At 36.3% G+C, this 20,411-nt stretch overlaps 1 protein-coding gene across 2 annotated transcripts; it reads right to left on the bottom strand.

Annotated features, from left to right (window-relative positions):
* Window positions 1–515: 515 nt before the first annotated feature.
* On the bottom strand, window positions 516–19,576 carry cdh26.1 (cadherin 26, tandem duplicate 1). 2 transcript variants are annotated; one of them, XM_084917681.1, is made up of 19 exons: window positions 19,528–19,576; window positions 14,921–14,980; window positions 14,720–14,812; window positions 14,468–14,611; window positions 14,231–14,378; window positions 13,814–13,983; window positions 13,574–13,708; window positions 13,309–13,494; window positions 12,923–13,170; window positions 11,804–11,949; window positions 11,477–11,701; window positions 11,155–11,376; window positions 10,639–10,757; window positions 10,467–10,538; window positions 9,764–9,820; window positions 6,625–6,684; window positions 5,857–5,901; window positions 5,648–5,722; window positions 516–5,418 (listed from the first exon to the last, which is right to left on the bottom strand). In XM_084917681.1, the coding sequence occupies exons 1-19, from the start codon at window positions 19,549–19,551 to the stop codon at window positions 5,200–5,202; spliced, it is 2,448 nt and encodes an 815-aa protein (XP_084773807.1). In that variant the 5' UTR covers window positions 19,552–19,576; the 3' UTR covers window positions 516–5,199. The 2 variants fall into 2 exon arrangements, with proteins under 2 accessions (XP_084773807.1, XP_084773808.1); XM_084917682.1 differs by having other exon boundaries at window positions 5,648–5,719.
* Between the last annotated feature and the right edge of the window lie 835 nt (window positions 19,577–20,411).

Below are 20,411 nucleotides of genomic sequence, written 5' to 3'. Positions count from 1 at the left end.
GAATTGTATTGCATTGTATTGCATCTGTGTGTCTGTGAGTATATGTATTTGTAACTGTATCTTGGGCATCTTTTATAGGTTCACTTAAATACATTGGAATAGATTGTGTGTTTTTGCAACAGGCTACTCACCACAAAATGTCTAAAGGGACAATTTAAGATTAGTTTTTTGCTCACTTGTCTGTGTGCGCACACAACACACACCTTGATTTAGATACCTTTTGTGATTGAAGCGGCTATTTACAGAAAGGCAAGCAGACATGGTCGCCCCCTCAAACCACACAACAACAAAAATATATAAAAATATATCTACAATTACCAAATATGTTCTGTTAGCTGACACAAGTGGTGGAGGCATTTTTGCAAGGTCAGTGTTAAATGGCTTAAATGAAGAAAATCCCCAACACACAATTCTCTTCTAAAAGATTAGAGAAAGAGAAAAATTACAAAAATGTCCAAGTATGAAACAAACGAAGGCTGGCTAAAGATTGTTACACAATACTGATTGTATTTTAATACAGACAATTTAAATGTTGACAATAAAGACTAATACATGTAGTCACAGCACTGATTCAAAGGGAAGGACAAATGCGTTGTTTGATTTGCTCCGGATGTCACACACTGGAGTAACCTCACTCCAGAGTTAACTGCATTCCATTTGTAAAGTTGGAAAAGCAACTTTTTAAATGCTCTATGTCAAGGTACAATCATTCATCAATTACCATTAATATAGTACAAGGCCTTTTGTGTGATTAAAACCGCTTCATATTCACAAATAGAACATGGTTAGTGTTCTGTGTATGATTTATTTAGTGAATCTCAAATGCACAAAAGTAGCTGTACAGATTCCAAGTTTTACAGGTTCCCTGCTGTTTATATGCAAAGCTGTCATATGATTGTGAAATCTTGGTCGTATGGCTTCTCTGACTTTATGAATTTTATACACAAATTCAGAATTTCCACTTCAAATCAAATGCAGCAAAAAATACAGAGGCCACACATGACTTATTTGTTTCATGGTGGTAACCTGAGCCCTTGCGTGCACAAGTTAGCACATGATACAACATTATTAGAATTGCAATGTTTATTTTTTTCTGCTATACCAAGATGGCAAAAGTTTTGGGAGATCTTGCAAAAGTTCATCTTTATTTTTTTTTCTCCAATGTCACTTGTGGGGCTCCGTACAGGTCAATTATCCAAACTAGGTCTAAAACGAATTGTATTTTTAAAGTTTTTGTTTTAATGTTTTTAATCTAGTGCTTGTTAAAATGTTTACCTAAACACATATAGTCCAAGAGTTTGGTTGAGGCTTTCAGCACCTTTTTGTCTTGAAGTGTACCTTTTCTCATTGTGTCCAGATGTTCTAAACCTTATGAGACCACAGCAGGTGTTTCCAAAATGCGCCTGGCATGTTCAGACTTCTAGTGGAAGTCAGTTACAAGTATAGCATGTTGGGGATAGGCTACACAAGCCTTTCAGTGTTTCAGGTCTTACAGATCTTTCCAAAGCTACTTGACAATGCTTTTGTTGCAATTGTGGTAAAGACGCGATGAAGTCATTACAGAACTAAATGAATAGAAACTCATAGTTTTCCATCAGTTAATGATGAATGATTTGAGTGCCTTATTGTACACATTTTTATTTAGAGTTATATAGCTTAATAGATATTCTTTCTCGGCCAAGAAATGGAATGGTGTTTTCTTTTCGGCTTTTGTGGTATCTTCATTTAGAAAGCATGTTTGAAAATTGTACCAAAAAAGCAGCCCAAGAATCAGATTCATTCCCTTCAGGTTTGAGGCATGTGACTTTTATTTATAATACAAATTTAAAACACAAACTAACCCAAGTTCTGTCAGCAGAAGACAAATTAACTTTATGCAAATACTGATAATCTTTGTAGTAAAAATGTTTGTGACAAAAAAAAAAAGAAAGGGATTAAAATTGGGGTAAATAGCAGATTTAAAATACAATTTTGTTCTTCATAACACATATTTTCATGACTAATAGTAAACTCTACTGTTATTTACATTTTTAATTTGTTTTTAATTTTAATTTTAATTAACCCTGACAGCAGAAGTTGGCAGCTTTTGTTACAAACTGTAACACTGTATAAATATATAAAATCTTGAAACTCTGACCTACTGAAAGCTTGCTAGAACACAGAAAAAATAGTAAATAGTATTTGCTGATACCACAGTCAGTTAAGTCAAATATTTAAGTCAAATAAATAAATCCCTTTAAAATTTGAAACCAAATTAGAAAGAAATTAGTTGTGGCTCAAGACTTTTGCATTTAGTAAAAAAAAAAAGAAAAAAAGGTGAGACTAACATGGTTTATGTACTTCCACTACCCTGCATATTACGACAGTCTTGAGGACAGAAGGAGTTAAGGACTTTTAATCTGTTGCTTCAGGTTTTGATTAATCTGTATCTCTTCCCAGAAGGTGGAAGGGTTGGAGGAGTGGGAGGGTATTGGTAATGTCCACAGTGGCTCATAATAATAATAATAATAATGATAATACAGTTGTTTTTTTTAAGTGATTTGATTTATTTCATTTAGCCATTGAGCTGAAGGAACTAAGCAGGAACTTGCATAATTATCTGGAAATAATAAACAATTACACCACTCCTAACTTGAGGCCCTTTTCTCAAGAAGTGATTTGATCGCTGATAATAAAAGCTTTCATAGTTGTTTCGCTTTCTTTCAAACTAAGTGACAGAAATCTTTTTATGTATTTTAAACACATCAAATTGAGTAGCAGCAATAATTTGATCCTCTTTAAAACATTGTGTTCAAAGCGTTGCAGTCAAATTCAAATAAAGGAAACCCACACGCCATGTCATGGGAAAAGTAAAACCATCAGTTTTGGGAAATCAAACCAGATTAGATGTCAGCAATTTGAGTCTCCTTACAGAGTGACAGGTTAAACTTATTTACCCCTACAACTACTGAAGTTTGTGGTGGCACTGTGCAGCTATGGAGATCTCCAAAACCTTCAGAAAAAAAACTTTGTCAATTCCTCTGAGTCTGGTAGGGAAAGGGAAGAAGATCGCTTTCTGGAAAATAATGTACACAGGAGTATACATTTTCAGTGACTTACCAATTTGTCTATGGTTTGCCTATTTAGTGATGAGGAATAGAGCCCCGGCTCCTGTCTGCTAGGATTTTATTTTATTTTTTTACTGTTGGGATGTTCGTCTTTAATATTAAAATAACTATTTTATGGCCTGAAGCAAAACAGCCTTTCAGAGCCTTTACCAGCAGCACTGATAAAATCACTTCTTCGGAAAACAGATAAGAACTGTTAATGGACAACACCCTGCGTGGGAAGATCATTGCCAAAACCACCCCATGCAAAAAAAACAAAGTAAAATAACTAAACAAACTGTTTTTCTAAAACAAGCAGGCTTACTTTAAAAACACAGAAACCCCCTATGCGTTCTTGTATGTACTTTAATCACTTTAATCCAGTCATTCTCAAACTTTCCTACTGTAGAAGCTAAAAAAAAGGTTCCACACCCCGCAGTTTTAAGAAAAAAGTTTAGAATAATAAAAGTCAGCAAAAATGCATCAACAAGTTCAAATTTTAGTTTCCTTTTGAACCACGATCTACCGCACCTCACTTACACCAGCCAGAAGAAATGGAAAAAATGAAAGTGAACTTTAAGATTCTTTACATGTCTTTAATGCCCTTATTATCGCCTCATTCGATGCCTTCATCTGTCTGTTTTTGTTTCATATTATGTTTTATTATTTATAATCCATGTTTTGTCTTTTTATGAATTCTGGCAATTCATTTGCACTTGTAATAGAGAAAGGTTTTTAAGTTATGCATGTGATGCAAACATGTTCATAGATTTGTTTTGCATATTACCTTCTGTGGCTCACCTTGACTACCTGCTGACATTTGTCAGTATTTAAAAAAACAAACAAGTTCAGACACTTGCTGAAAGAGCTATGACTACACGGCTTACAGTCAGCACAACACAACAAAGGAGCTTGTTAAGGAGCTGTCACAAAGTTTTACAACCAAAGCTCAAAACTTGGCACAAGCACAGACAACCCAACTCAGTGTTACAGTGATATTTCTATGCAGTGATGTTTTTGAAGCCACACTTTAAGTAGTCGGGTTAGAGGAGCATTGTGCAAACATAAACTGAATAAAAATAATTAATTGCTGTCATTAGAAAGTGTAAAAAAATCTTTGTATAATTTTAAAAAGTTGAAGTATTTCAGCCCAAAAACTATAATCTTTATTTTAATTCCTAAAAAAGAAAATATTTTTTACAAATATGCACATTTGCTCTCTATTCTATACAGTTTCAGATTTTTCTATATTACTTGTAAATCACTTAAAATCAGCGTTTTTATTGTTTTAGCCCCCGGAACAAGTCTGTTACTGTTAGATCAGCTCAATCAGCCCAACCGTCCAGTAAACTCAAAAAATATACCTGTATACACTTGCTCTTCTAAAAATAACATTTCATGATGTATCTTGCTTGTTTTGTTTTTGTTTTTTAATTTCATTTTTATTTTTATTTTTTATTTTTTTATGTCATTCATTTTATTATGTATTTTATAAAAATGTGTTATTTTTGTAAAGTATTTAAAGAACCTTTTGACTGGTTTAGAAAGGTGTTATAGGAATAAAGTTTGTTATTTTTGTATCATGAAATGCAAATACAAAAACTAAACATTAACATTAACGTTTTAATCTTGTAGGATATCCAGTGTTAATTCCAGACCAGTATGTCACTCGATCATCAACCGTAGGCCAAGGACATTTCCAACTTGCATGAACAATAGCCCATTGTGATAAGCCCTGTGTTCTCATCAAAAATCCTTTACAAAACAGTACTCTAGAAAAATGTGACTAACAGGAGTCATCTCAGTTTCAACAAAAGAAGTTCTGTTAAATTTCCCAATAATACTGCCCTGACAAAGCAAACTAAAAAAACAAGAAAACACACCTAATCCCTTTCAAGCTATTACATTTCACAAACCACTAGTGCGTCACCAGCTGTGCAGTGCATTAAATCCATCTTAATGCCAACAAAATATACCTGGCTTAGGATGAATTAGATGTTATAGTCCATAATCTTTAAGTAAAAATATTAAAACGTAGTGGTGTATCATCTTTGCTCAGTCTGTATTTTAGGGAGCGAAACTTGGAATACAATTTACATTTCAGCAGTGCCTTTTAAAGCTGTACTTTCTTTTTTTTAATTGCCTCATCATACATCTGTCCCAAAGTCTTGAACTTTGGCCCCAAATCATCCAGATACTTAAAATCCTCTCCCATGTCGTGGAATGACAGTTTATCCAATGACTGACATATGCTGCCATCTCCTTCAAAGGCATAGCTGTGGGGTTGGTATGCTGGGTGGTCAACAACATTTCCATCAACCTCGTTACATCTCTGTGGAATTTAGAAGTCAGAAATAAATGGCTTGGCTTAATTTGTAAAACAAACAAAAAAGAAACATTACTCAGTATAGCGTTGAATTGCATTTGGTACAGCATGACTGCAGCCCTTCCACACATCATTGCTGTGCAGTCAGTGCAGTTTAATGAATGTGATCGTCAATAAAATCAAGTGCATTATAAGCCATATACAAGGCATGCTTTGTGTGAAATAAACCTCTTACCCTGTTGATATGGTCTTCAATGCGGTCAGCCGATCGAAGGCTTAAAGAACGTTGGTAAATTGATGAGCCGGCCTGCTTACAGAGAACAGGGTTGTCAGCTTTTATTGCATCATATAATGCAAATGCATAATTTCCATAGTGCTTTGTTAACATAATCACTGATTTTCAATGTTTTGTAAAATATGAAGCCACATAAAAGTACTCCTTACCCGATAGGTGTTCATTCTGTTTGAGTTCCATGTAGAGTTCATCCTCTAAAAAAATCAAAACATATTGTTCACTGCAGACTTAAATTTACTCTGAAAATCTGTGTATATCTATGCAAGCTCCTTTGACTACGATGACCTGGATGACTGAGAACCTTCACAGACATATGTGTATATCTATCTTTTTCTTAATGCATTCTACACTGTAGCATAATATTTTAGAGATCTTTTCACACAAAATTATTTTTTAACTGCTTCAGCATCTACCCACTTTAGTAATTGAGTAATTAAATACTGAACATATAATAAAATGAAGCAAAGCTGCCATCATGTGTGTTTGTTAACATAAGAGTAAATCTGTGAGTATATTTATAAATGTTGTATTTTAATATTATATTTAATATTGGCAGTATAGAATAATAATACTTGTAATCAAACATCCTCACTAATGTTTCACTTTCTTTAAACTACTTTTAGTAGTATTTGTATGTGTGTAAAAGCTAACAAGCTAGCATGAGTTAAATATTGTATCCAAAAAAAGGTAAGGCAGTATTTTTTAACATAAGGGTTCCAGCACCCTCTTGTGGATCTAAAGCGGTAGCATGGCTATTCATCATAGAGTTTACCAGTGCCTAGTACAATTCTTTTATTACAATATGATATTATTATTATTGTATTATATATTAAAATAATTTTTTTCTAGAAAATAAATAGGGTAAGGTAAACGGTTAAGAAGGAAAAGTTGTTTTTATTACAGCCATTATGACTTACCATGCTTCTCATGCCATGGCTCCTGTAGGTTTCTTGTTGATGCATGCCTAGCGAGTGGAACTGTAGGAAAGACACAACAAAGCTAAATAAAAAAAAAACAACAAGCCCTGCTCCTTGGGTCAGATTTGTGCCTTAAAGTTAAATATTTATGCCCATAATTAGGGATATATATTGTTAGGATTGTATTCATATGATACAGACGCTGCTTATTGTTTACCTTTATTTATCTACACTTTTGTTGATGCTACAATGAACATTTTATTGTAAAATTAAAAGATTACATTGATAATGGCTGCTTTTAGACACTGACGAGTTCAGCTGGTCTTCATACTCGAGAGCTATGCTCGGCCCAGCATAACCATGGGTAATACCAAGTTGTTTACCTGTGATTGGCAGGACAGCTCACACGAAGTTTAGGATAGGTCAAACAAATTTGTGGTACATACTCTTGACTAGACTAGGGGGGAGTTGGCTATCCTCTATAAATGAGTTTACAAGGGTCTACAACGTTTCAGGATATGTAGCAAGTCTGTCTCCATACAGATAGCTTTTTTTGTAAAACACATAAGGGGTGGATGAAAGCGGTTAAAAAGGATAACTTTTCTACATGTTGCTTAATGGTCGTGGAACACATACTGTGATCCAGAACCACCTTTTTCACTTGTAAAAGGTTTGATTGTGCTCACAGTAACAAGAGTAAATGTTAATTCCCTAAAAATGTTCTCTTCCAGTTCATCAGTTTGTCTTCATTGCGGCACCTCTTGTCTGTCAGCTACATGCCAGTGAATGTCAGAGAAGACACACCTTTCTATTCTCACATGATGTTCTTCACTCGGCAGGTACCAGGGTGTCTTATTCAAACATATGCTAGTCACTCACATCTGTTTTATTATACGAATGAAATGGTTTTCATTGCCTTAACTTGCATTCAAGAATGAGTTTGATTTGGCTGTCAGATCTCCAGTGAGAGCCACGTTTAAGACAAGAAACTACAGTAGACACGTTTTTTTCTGATATAATTCTGATCCAGTGAAAAACCTACTTATAACTATTAAAATGTCCCTGTTTATTAAAGCCACTGACAAGTACTCCTTAGCAACTGGGTGTTTATTTTCCATTTAGAGAACTAAAAAAAACAAAAAATAAAAAATACACTGTTCACTTCAAGATTATTGTTTCAATTCTTATTCAACATTCCACTCACTTCAAGTAAATAAGCAATGTATACTGAACATATAATAAAGTGCATATATTATATAATTAAAAAATCTAATAAAGTATTTGCAGAATATAGCCAAACATCCTCTACTTTTTTTAACTTCACCTTTTTCCATAAAGTCAGCACTGTCATACAACACTCTTCCCACCCATTGTACAATTCATTTTAACCCCGACTTCTAAGCATTTAAAGAAGTGCTTAGAATTGATGCTTGTTCTGAGTTTATGAGATAATTTGTGCAAGAGAAAAAATTTGAATGCTTTTGGAAAGAAGAGAAGATGAGCTTCATTTTTGGTGTATCACGGTATAATAAAACATTTACAAAGCACTGCTGTCTGGAGGCAAACAGAAAAGTGAGCTCTGCATAGTAGATTTTACCATGTGCATTTTACCATAATTGCTCAACCTTTTTGGACCTTTTTGGGCTATAGCATAGCTGGACTGGCCATCGGGCATACCGGGCATGAACGGCATGAACAATGAGAGGTGGTGGACTGGCCAGATGCTGGCCGATGTGTAAAAATAACTCAGTTGTTTGGTGGTGGCTATGGCGGAGCTTCCACAGAGGCCAGCGGGTGGATGAGGGAAGGAGAGGCAGGAGGAGGAGAGGCGGCTGCTGGTCCGAGTGTCAGGTGAACTGAATTTCAGGTAAGAAGTTATGACCTGCAGTCTATGTGGGTCAGATATAAACCAAGTTTAGGTGTAGTTTATTTTCGTTGTGCTGACTTTTTATAGTCAGTTACAATAACTCGTACTACTAACTAGCTGGCATTCTATACAGCTGGGTGGGTGCTATGATGTTACTGATAGTGAACTTTATTTTATTCATAAGGTTAGTTAGTAGAGTTGCCAACGGCTCCTTAAAAATGGAATGGTCCCTCATTCAGAGAAAACATTACGCGTTTCGTATTGAGCTGAGAAGGAACGTAGTTTGTCCCGTACTTCAGCTACAATGAAAAAGACACAAAGCTGGATTTATTCTGTGTGTTTACACTGCACAGCTACTTCAATCATGAAACTGATCAATGATCAGCTGATCGGAATTTGTTTGTTTATCTCCCACTTTGCGTCAGAAAGAGGAAACCAGCGGATGTCGCGCTAAACAACAGCAGCACGTTTAAGCTTGATCAGCTGTTATTAGAATTTATTTAATATTACTTTCTAGTAGCTGATGTTTGCTGGAGCCACAGCTGTAAAAGCTGCTGGTCATGATATCGGTTTGGTTATCTGGTGAGAGGGAAACATGAAGATGAAACCAGGAGAATCATCAGGGCTGAACAGGTGATGGAGAAACAGGATTACCTTTTAGATGACATGAATGAGTTGAAGGGAAGTTATAAACTGTTTCTGAGAAATAACACCAGGATCCTTTTCTAAGTAGCTGACAGCTGGTAACTGTGCAGGGGCGGGTCTAGCAAAGTTTTGCCAGGGGGCAGGTAGGGCATTAACAGGGAGAGGGGGGCACAAAGAAATACCTTTCTTTCTTATTCTCATTTAAAATGTCTAGCTTTTATTAAATAATTATCTGAATCTTACAACCAAAGTTTTTATCTGATGTAAAATGTAAAATCATACATATACCAACAAGAGGGTGTACCTCACTGTCACAACAGCGTCTGTTTTCATTCAAAGGCTTTATGGCTTTTCCTGTAATACCTGGTTGGCCCGTCTCTAGTCAAAATGCCCGGGCCGATTTTTTGTCCCAGTCCAGCCCTGGGCTATAGTGGAAATTCAAAAGCTTTATCATCAGGGAGCAATAAGTAATTTTGTCAAGGGACTTGTAATTGATGCTATACTTTAGGACCAAGCAGTCTGACACAAGAATCTGTTTAATAATGGTCCTCAGTACCCATCCCAAAGCTTAATTATCATGTACACTTAAAATAAACAAAAGAAAATATTTTAAAAAGCTTTACTCACCATGGTAGACGCTAAGCTGTTGTACCTATTTATGTCATATGGTCCTTCTGTATCAATCTGGGATAGATAATTGAGCAGAAGAGGTTAATTAAGCATTGAATTCAGAAAATATTCAAGTTTTATAAAAAACGTTTTAAGTTTAATTACTTTTCAATTAAAAACATTTCAACAGATTTGAAAATGAAAATGTATCTATAGCACCCTCTTCCAAATAATAAAACTTTATGCTTTCTTAAGTGCTCACAAACTTCCCAAAACTGTATATTCATTGGTACAGAAATCAATTCCTACCTGTAGCTTACACTTAAAGACCACCATAGAGATTCACAACTTAATGCAGCAAATATGATCAGTACATCTAAAAATGAAGAAGCTGTTCCAACTTGTCTTCTCTATGATGTGCTCACACTTTTTAAACGTTTACCTTGCAGACTGTATGCAAATTTTTTCCTATAGCTGTATACACAGCATACATCTTAACCACTGCCTTACATACCTGTCTGTCATCAAAGAAAAATACGATAACAACTGGATTATAGCTGCCATTCATTTTAAGCAGGATTAACTGACACATTTTGGCTTCTCTCCTGATATCTTTAACTACACTATGACTGTGTCCAAATTGGCACAACTGATGTCTCTTTTGGAAAAAAAATCCTTCACCAAAAAAGAAAGAAAGTGTCAGAGTTGAGAGGTTGATCACCTGCATGGTATCCATCTGACCATTTGTCACTATCATATTATCTACTTGTGACTGGAAGAAATTGGGCTCGGTCTGAAGGAAAGAGAGAATATTAAAAAACATGTTTTGCTTGGTGGAGAAATATAGCACACCGTTGTCTTGAATTTACACGCACAGAACATGACAAACCCACCGTGCATGGAGAGCCCCCTCCTTCTTGATTGTACTGGATTAGAGTCTGATTGCCCTCATCTTGTGGCAAAATCTCAATCTTATCTGGTCCAAACTTGCAGAATAATGCAATTAAAAGCACTGCAGACACACATGAAACAAATGCTAAGAACACAGTGTGCATCTTGTCTTTGTGTTTTATTGGACTGTCATTGCCATGGGTAGCAGAAGGTCTCCCAAGTAGTACATTAAAGTTGGTTGGGAAAGCAGAAGAGCTGCGTCTTCCTTATGAACAACAGATGTGACTGTGGTTGTACTAAGGAGTTCTAAAAGTGTAACTGTCTGATTGGGTTATTCCTAAAAATTAAAGCATTTCTTACAGTGAAACTGAAATTGAAAACAAAAAGGTTTTGCGGTCAACACTTGTGTATCAATGCTAATACAGATTTTTTTTTTACCTTCAAAAACACAGGAGACTATAATCTTATTAGAATTTATAATAGCTCAGTTTTGTCTTCTCACTGATTTTAATACTCACACAAAAATGCAAGCAATCCTGCAATAACCAACCCAATGCCAGCTGATCCAAGACGGGTTGAAAGCGGCTCTCTGCCGCGACAAACATCATTTTCATCACATTGACACACGGTCAATTGCAGAGTGTCATGTCCAGCTATGCCCTGTTGGTCCATAATCACCAGGGGAATGGAATAGTTAAGATAAGGAAGTGTCTTCTGGCTAACAAGAGATACTTCCTCACCTGTGTGGGGTGAGAAAACAGCATGGGGGTTTGAGGCTTTTTCCCAGAAATGTTTGTTTAATATAGAAATGAGGGTTAACATATATCTAAATGTACCAACCATAGTCAGGTTCTATTTTCCACTGCTGCTTTTGTGTTTCATCCCCCAGAGTAAAGTGGAAGGGTCCACTGTAAGGAACGGCATCTAGGTCCTTTGCACGCACCTTGACCTTGTTAACCTTGTTTCCACACATGACAGCGCTGGTGTTGACCAGTTTAGGAGTATTGTCATTGATGTCCGTCAGGTGGATCTTGACAGTGCATGTGCTCGTGGCTGGAGGCTGACCTTTGAAACCACAGCAAAATTAAAAAAAATTGCTTTGTTATTCCAAAGATTTCTTTAAGAAATTATCCAATTTATTTTAACAATAGTAGAGCTTCTGTGTACCATCATCTATGGCAGCTATGACGACTGTGTAAACATTCTTGTCATCAACAAATCGTGACTCTCTGTCCATCCTCTTAGTTGATTTGATTTCTCCTGTTTTGCTATCAATGGCCACCCAGTCAGCTGGATCTGTTAGGAGCACATACCTAAAGAGTAATCAGAGAGTGGTGCAGAACATATTAGATGAAAATACTGAGTTTTAGCTTGTGGAAACCAAAGCTGTAGCTTTTTGTGTACTGCAGTGCAAAGGGCGTTACTCCTTCAGTAGCCATTTCTAACTTAATCATGTTATGCTTCTCTGTGACACCTACTGGCCTTGCAGTGGTAAGGCCACTGTTGTATAGGCTTATTTTCTGATAATCTATATGACCAGGTGTCGATAAAGACGTGATTAGATTAGCTTGGGATAGCTACCATTTCTTGTTGCTTATCCGCTTTGCAGGATCTGTTTTTTCTTTCAAGAAAGAAGAAGAAATAAAAGGCTTTAAATAAAACCCTTGTCAGTCTCTATTTTTTGTTGTAGCTTACAGGCAGAATGAAAAATCTTGGATTCACATTAGACTCAATCAATGAGATTATCATGAACTACAGTACAGTATAACTCAAATTAAGTCAACTGACCCAACCTTTATGTCAAGAAGTGTTATTGCTGAGGAGATTTGGGCCACTTGGGGTTTGTTCTATAAACATAGCAGATTTAGTCATAATTTAGTAACTGAGTATTATCATTAATCAATGCCGCAGAGTTTTACTGGCACATATACAATTTTACTGGCCTGTAAAAAACTTATATATATTATTATTTTTAAATATTAATGCAGTTTTATTAATATTTTATTTTATTTCACTTTAAATCAGAAAAATGATGTTACGCAAGCCTTGAAATATGCTTCTAGATATGTTTCTACTGCAAGTCTATTCTTAGCCACAAATGTGGGTGAAGCACTCAGGTTTACATGGGGACAACTGAGCGCTACACAGCTGTGTGTTATCAAAGAAAAAATATGTGTTGAGGATTTTTTATAATTGAGTTATTCGAATGACTCAAAGAATCATTGCAGCCCTTATATATTTATGTCAATCAAAATAAGCTTTGTAGAAAGGTTGTAGACACCCTACCTGGTAATATTAGAGTCGACATCATGAACCTTTGGCTTGAACAGCACCTTTCCTGGCTCTGCTTCCTCCTTGAAGTGTATGTCATCTATAGCTTTTTCAAACTCTGGTGGATCGTTGGTATCAATCATTTTTAGAGTGACATTGGCTCTGTCTGTAGGTGGATTTGTGCCAGCACAAACAAATATGTCTTCAATGTTTTTTACTCCAATCTGCAGGTTTATTGAAGTTGTGCGTTCAAAATTTTTTTTCTGAAACACACAACACGTACACACACAAACAACTTTTATTAAATGCTGATACAGTTTTTGTGATAAAACATTAGTGGACTAGTTCTTCCCAGAGTAAAATAATCAAGTTTTTAATCCGAGTGAGAAAAGCAGAATTACCTTGACAATACTCAGGACACCCTCATTTGTTTCTGGATCAGTTTCAATTTTGTAGATTCCTTCTTCATTCCCTGCAATAATGGAGTACTTGGCACGCCATCCATCAGTGTTCGGAGTGTCTTTATCCTCCACAGCAACTCTCAAAACATTAGCAATGGTCTCCATTTCTATTGCTTCACCGTTGTACTAAAAAGAAGGAAAAATTTCAAACGTTTAATATGTGCGTCTCTTAAAAAGCACTTTTAGTAAGTAAAATAATTGGTACCTGTCTCTGCTTAAATCTTGGTTGGTGAGTGTTTGCATCGACAATGTTCAGGGTAACAACAGCAGTAGAGGACTGAGTCTTTGGCTTTGTTCCACGATCTTTTGCTTGTAAGATGATGGTATACTTTGTTGCTTTCTGAAACATATAAAATATATTTGAGATATTTGAAAATTCAACATGTTTATTTGCATGTACATTAACTTTTCAAAGATTTAGCAAGAATATCGCAATAAATCTCACATCATAGTCAAAGCATCCTTTTAAGGTGAGTTTGGCCAGTCCTCCTGTATGCTGCTCCACAGCAATTTTGGGCTCTGCTGGAGTCTGTGAAACCATTGTGATGTCAAATTCAGAGTTGGGTGTGTTCTCCTTATCTGTGTCTCTGACCACCAGGGTAACTGGCAAAACACCTTTAAGAAGTTGGGTAAAGACAAACAAGGAGAGTTGGAGAGTAAATGTGGGATAAAGAAAATGTTTTCAGTCAGGAAAACACAACTATAGAACTATGTAGTATGATTATAGTAAGATGAAATATGAGACTTTGGTTTGAAATGATTCTATATTCTCTAAGAGTCTTAATATCATTTGTTTTATTTTTTTAGTGTTTGAAATAGAAAATGTGCACACTATGAGTTATTTATCACATCGTATACTCACTTTCTTGTATATTTTCTTTTACTTTAACTGTTACTTCAGGAAGAGAGAACTTGGGTGGATTATCATTTATGTCTTGTATTTCAACATCAAATGCTAGTTCCTTGTCTAGTTTTTCACCCGTATTTCTGTCCAAGACATCAAAGTTAATCTGTGGATAAAAAAAGACACATCACTTAAAAAGCATCAATATCAGTTGTGTTTATTGTCAGAGGAGTTTATATTCCAGTATTAGCTCACATGGTAAAGTGGCTTTTGCTCCCTGTCCACTTTTTTATGTGCAAAGACGGCGCCAGTGTTTTCATTGATGGTAAACACGTCCGGCACACCATCACCACTTAAACGGAACCTAAAGTCTTTCCCCTGAGTCTTGTCGTTAGACATCTAGTCAAGATACAATCAGGCTGTTAATTTTTGCATATTAGATTTGTCTATAGTGACCAGTCATATCATTTATCAGTATCAGTTATTTCTTTCATATAATTTCCTTACCACTGAAATCTCTATGGGGTACTGTGCATCCTTTTCTTCTTCTAATTCAATTGTAGATAAGACCCATCTTCTTTTGGAACGCACCAGGAGATCCTGATAAGGCCAAAATATGGACCAAACTTTACACCAGCTTTGTTTTCTACAGAAAGTTATTTTACAAAAATAGCCTTAACAAACAGATAAAGTAAAAATTATGTTTACCCTTTTGGAAGGGCTGCTGTACTTGCTACCATAACAATCTGCCACGGCTGCTGCAGCAACCTATATGCAACAGGAAAACATTGCTGTGAGATTCAGTTGCTGTAGCAAACTTCAGTGTGCACTGGGACAGAAACTCAGGTCTCCCTTCTATCACAAAACAAATATACACAGGAGTCCCTTCACACATACAGGGAGTGCAGAATTATTAGGCAAATGAGTATTTTGTCCACATCATCCTCTTCATGCATGTTGTCTTACTCCAAGCTGTATAGGCTCGAAAGCCTACTACCAATTAAGCATATTAGGTGATGTGCATCTCTGTAATGAGAAGGGGTGTGGTCTAATGACATCAACACCCTATATCAGGTGTGCATAATTATTAGGCAACGTCCTTTCCTTTGGCAAAATGGGTCAAAAGAAGGACTTGACAGGCTCAGAAAAGTCAAAAATAGTGAGATATCTTGCAGAGGGATGCAGCAGTCTCAAAATTGCAAAGCTTCTGAAGCGTGATCATCGAACAATCAAGCGTTTCATTCAAAATAGTCAACAGGGTCGCAAGAAGCGTGTGGAAAAACCAAGGCACCAAATAACTGCCCATGAACTGAGAAAAGTCAAGCGTGCAGCTGCCAAGATGCCACTTGCCACCAGTTTGGCCATATTTCAGAGCTGCAACATCACTGGAGTGCCCAAAAGCACAAGGTGTGCAATACTCAGAGACATGGCCAAGGTAAGAAAGGCTGAAAGACGACCACCACTGAACAAGACACACAAGCTGAAACGTCAAGACTGGGCCAAGAAATATCTCAAGACTGATTTTTCTAAGGTTTTATGGACTGATGAAATGAGAGTGAGTCTTGATGGGCCAGATGGATGGGCCCGTGGCTGGATTGGTAAAGGGCAGAGAGCTCCAGTCCGACTCAGACGCCAGCAAGGTGGAGGTGGAGTACTGGTTTGGGCTGGTATCATCAAAGATGAGCTTGTGGGGCCTTTTCGGGTTGAGGATGGAGTCAAGCTCAACTCCCAGTCCTACTGCCAGTTTCTGGAAGACACCTTCTTCAAGCAGTGGTACAGGAAGAAGTCTGCATCCTTCAAGAAAAACATGATTTTCATGCAGGACAATGCTCCATCACACGCGTCCAAGTACTCCACAGCGTGGCTGGCAAGAAAGGGTATAAAAGAAGAAAAACTAATGACATGGCCTCCTTGTTCACCTGATCTGAACCCCATTGAGAACCTGTGGTCCATCATCAAATGTGAGATTTACAAGGAGGGAAAACAGTACACCTCTCTGAACAGTGTCTGGGAGGCTGTGGTTGCTGCTGCACGCAATGTTGATGGTGAACAGATCAAAACACTGACAGAATCCATGGATGGCAGGCTTTTGAGTGTCCTTGCAAAGAAAGGTGGCTATATTGGTCGCTGATTTGTTTTTGTTTTGTTTTTGAATGTCAGAAATGTATATTTGTGAATGTGGAGATGTTATATTGGTTTCACTGGTAAAAATAAATAATTGAAATGGGTATATATTTGTTTTTTGTTAAGTTGCCTAATAATTATGCACAGTAATAGTCACCTGCACACACAGATATCCCCCTAAAATAGCTAAAACTAAAAACAAACTAAGAACTACTTCCAAAAACATTCAGCTTTGATATTAATGAGTTTTTTGGGTTCATTGAGAACATGGTTGTTGTTCAATAATAAAATTATTCCTCAAAAATACAACTTGCCTAATAATTCTGCACTCCCTGTATGGGGAAGTCAGTTTCTAGTTCAAATTAATCTGCATGTTCATAAGAAAAACAGAATCATTTGTGTACAAGTATTGGAGAAGGAACTCATGATGAATGTGTCAGTGAATAATAAGATGTTGTTTTTTTATGACAGCCTGATGACAAATTAACAGTAATGAGTGGGAAGTGATCATTATTTAATCAACTCCTGCAATTCTAACATAATTCATGAAGTATAATTGCATTGAACTAATGATTTTCAGGTGAACATCTGTAGCATTGTGTAACTGTGGGCCATAAGTGACCTGAAATGAAACCTTGTCTCTTCTTTCTTGCTCTCTCCCCCCCTGCCTTTACAGACTTCCTCTGCTCAAAAGCCATTGCTAAGTTACAAGTTACTGTTAAGGGCACATATAGACAGCTAAAATAGTAAATAAATCATTAACTTGAGGGTGAAAGGAGTAGCACAAACAGCAGCCCCAGTGCTTAATGTTAACAGTTTTAATCCTAAAGTTAAGACAGGTCAAAACAGGTTAATGATAAGGAGAACCTATAGTCCTATGTCGGGGACATGCAAGATCTTCACACACAAAATAAATATCATCAGAGGTGGGAAGTAACGAAGTGTAAATACTTCGTTACTGTACTCATGTACAGACTACTTTTTACTTTTACTGCCTACATTTTTAAACAAGTGTCTATATTTTCTACTCCTTACATTTTCAAAGCAGCTTTAACACATTTGGGTGGGTTATTATTTTGTCTCTGTGACCCTTCAAACAGCAAACCGATTTGACCCTAAACAGAAACACGTGAGTGGCAGTCCTGTTCATGCATTAATCACCAGAGGATGTTGCATAAAAAGAGATGACGTGTACCAAATTTACGGGTTAAAAGTAGACCGGTGCTTTTTGTTTTTGTTTTTGCCACAACACCGGAACAACAGTAGATGTACGGAAGTCGTGTTTGTGGTACTTTGGCATCTAGCTAGTCCTACAGAAGAGGAGTGAATATACGGGAAGTGATTTTTGTGTTTTGTGTCTTTGTTGGTTGCTCTAATGTGTTTAACATATCTACAAATGAATACTGACATTACTTTTATAGAGAATAAAGGTGACCTTGGTTCTTGCAACCTGTAGAAACTATTACACAGCCTCACCATATGGCTTAGAACAAATGACATTTTTAAGTATTAGTTTAGTTTGGGTTGTTCATGATGCTTATTTTCACCAGGGATCACATACAAAAACAGATGTCTCATATATGGCAGCAAACAAACAATTTGCAGATTACTAGTAAGGTGTACCAACCTCTGGTCTTCATCTTGTTCAGGTTGCTGTGTAACTGCTATAGTTGCACAAGCTGCACACCCTAGCACACAACCATGAGCCCCACGAAAGTGTATAAATACCCAACAACTCTGTTACAGATACTGGCACAATACACAGTATTTTACTGAGAGATGACAGGAACTGTTGGGTGGAGCTGGCAAGAGGGGAGCTCTCACTGCATACTACCTTGACCAAAGCCTTTCAATGAGGTCCTACTTATATATATCTATATATATCTATATATATCTGTATCTATCTATCTATCTATCTATCTATCTATCTATCTATCTATCTATCTATCTATCTATCTATCTATCTATCTATCTATCTATCTATAATCAAAAGTTTAAGACCACTTGAAAAATGGCAACAACAAAAAAATTGCATGGTTGGATCTTAACGAGATTCCAAGCAGGGCTTCAACATGTTAGAAGAAGAAATGGGAGTGAGACAAAACATTTTTTGAGTATGCAATTTATTAAAAGCACTCCCATTCCTTCTTGTTGCATGTTGAAGCTCTGCTTGGAACCTTGTTAAGATCCGACCATGCAATTTTTTGTTGTTGCCATTTTTCAGGTTTTCTTAAACTTTTGATTAGGACTCTATATTTAGTTTTTGTGCATATTTTTATTTATTTATTTATATATACTTTTATCCACATTCATCCTAAAGCCTAAAGGTCTTCTGTAAGTTTCACATAAAATAAACAAGTGAAGAGTGTGCTTAAACCTTTGCAACAGTATGAAACATTTTGTGCTTTGTTTTAAAATAATTGGCTCCCTCAAATACAAAATATGGAAAACCATTCAAACAAAGTACCCAAAATTTGTTGAAGTCATTTATATCAATATTTTCTGGATTTTTTTTTCTGAATGAAGAATAATCATCTGACAAACATGCAGTATTATAGCATTTAGTTTACCAAGTGCAGATGACAGGACATATATTATGTTATTAGCTACTAAATAAAATAGTAAATAAGTAAATGAGCTTCAGACAATAATAGGAAGGTCTGTAGGCTAGTACATATAGTACGATGGATCAACCTGGGAGTGAGCATATAGGTGTGTGAGCTTCTTGATTGATTGTCTTTCCCACAACAGAAACTAAATATACTGCAAAGTAAATTTAAACACCTAAAGCACCTGAGCACCTAAAGGCTTATTCACCGAATACATTGTGTTAAAGTTCATAGTCCACAAGCTGTAACAACACTGCATAGAACAAGTTCTGCTTGCGTTGCTCATCTATCTACCTGCTCTTGTGAACGGATGGGAACTTATACATTATATATACTTATACATATACATTAACAGAAGCTAAATGCTCTATGCAGGTTAATGTAACCTGAAAATATCATTAGTTATAATACAAATAAACATTACAGAAAAAATATCAAACATTGAAATTGATGTTTATCTTCAGTGGTGATTACAATGATCTTTTTTGGGTTTAACAATAAGAATAAGAAAAAGAATAACAATAAGAATTTATAAGACAATCCCTTATCAATACTGAAGATTATTAAAAAGGTTGTACTTACCAACAGAAAAAGGGAGATCCTCATCTTGCTCTACACTCCTTGATATCCTCTGCTGGAGTGCTCTGAGTTTCAAAAACAGCTTGACTAGGAGAGCGGGAAAGCCCTGCCCACAGCTGCTGTAGAGAGCAGATTGGCTGACTTTCCAGTCTACACAGACCTGCGTCTTCATGCTGTACTATTTGATGTATCAGGGTGCAATAAATGTATTTTTTTTTCCAGTTTTGTGCAGGAAAAGACCAGTTGGTTTTTATATATCCCATAAATGTACCTATATAAATGTCCTTCATGACAGAATGTATAAGCTACTGTGAGTTTTTAGTCTGTGGTTGTGCTTCGCAGCTCAGGTGTACATCCCTCCAGCTCTACAGCTCAGGTTACCGTGTTTTATTTATGCGTGGCCTACATCATATGCAAATGAAGTTTGAATCCACAGATCCTTCAGCTTTGTCGCTTTGAGAACCTTTTAAGCACACAGGTAAAAGTAGCTTCACTCATACTCAGTCAGTGATATGTTACACACTCTGTATGTGCCTTCTCTACCTGCGTATTCCCATAATTCCTAAATATTTAGTACTGAAGCTTTGCAGTTCTTTTCAGACTCAGAGTCAGTGGATTTGAATTGTAATTAACAGTTATTATCATGTAATCCTTGACTAATGGTAACTGTGTCCACCTTGCCAAAGGCAATGCTTATTGGCAGGTTTTGGAGGTATTAGCTTTGGCTTGATTCCACAAAGTTGCAGGTAAACAGTTCCCGCTGATTAAGCCTGGTTATTAAAATGACGCATCTGTATTTAAGGAGGTGAGCCACATCTAAAAAAATAAATTTGGATGGTGATTCACTACTTTAACACGGAATCAAATTACTTCGTCACTGATGTTTA

Source organism: Perissodus microlepis, chromosome 20, assembly GCF_051167445.1.
Source record: "Perissodus microlepis isolate ML-2025 ecotype Zambia chromosome 20, ASM5116744v1, whole genome shotgun sequence".
Lineage (NCBI taxonomy): Eukaryota > Metazoa > Chordata > Actinopteri > Cichliformes > Cichlidae > Perissodus > Perissodus microlepis.
Note: the sequence above shows the minus strand (reverse complement) of the source record. Positions and strands in the feature narration are given on the sequence as shown.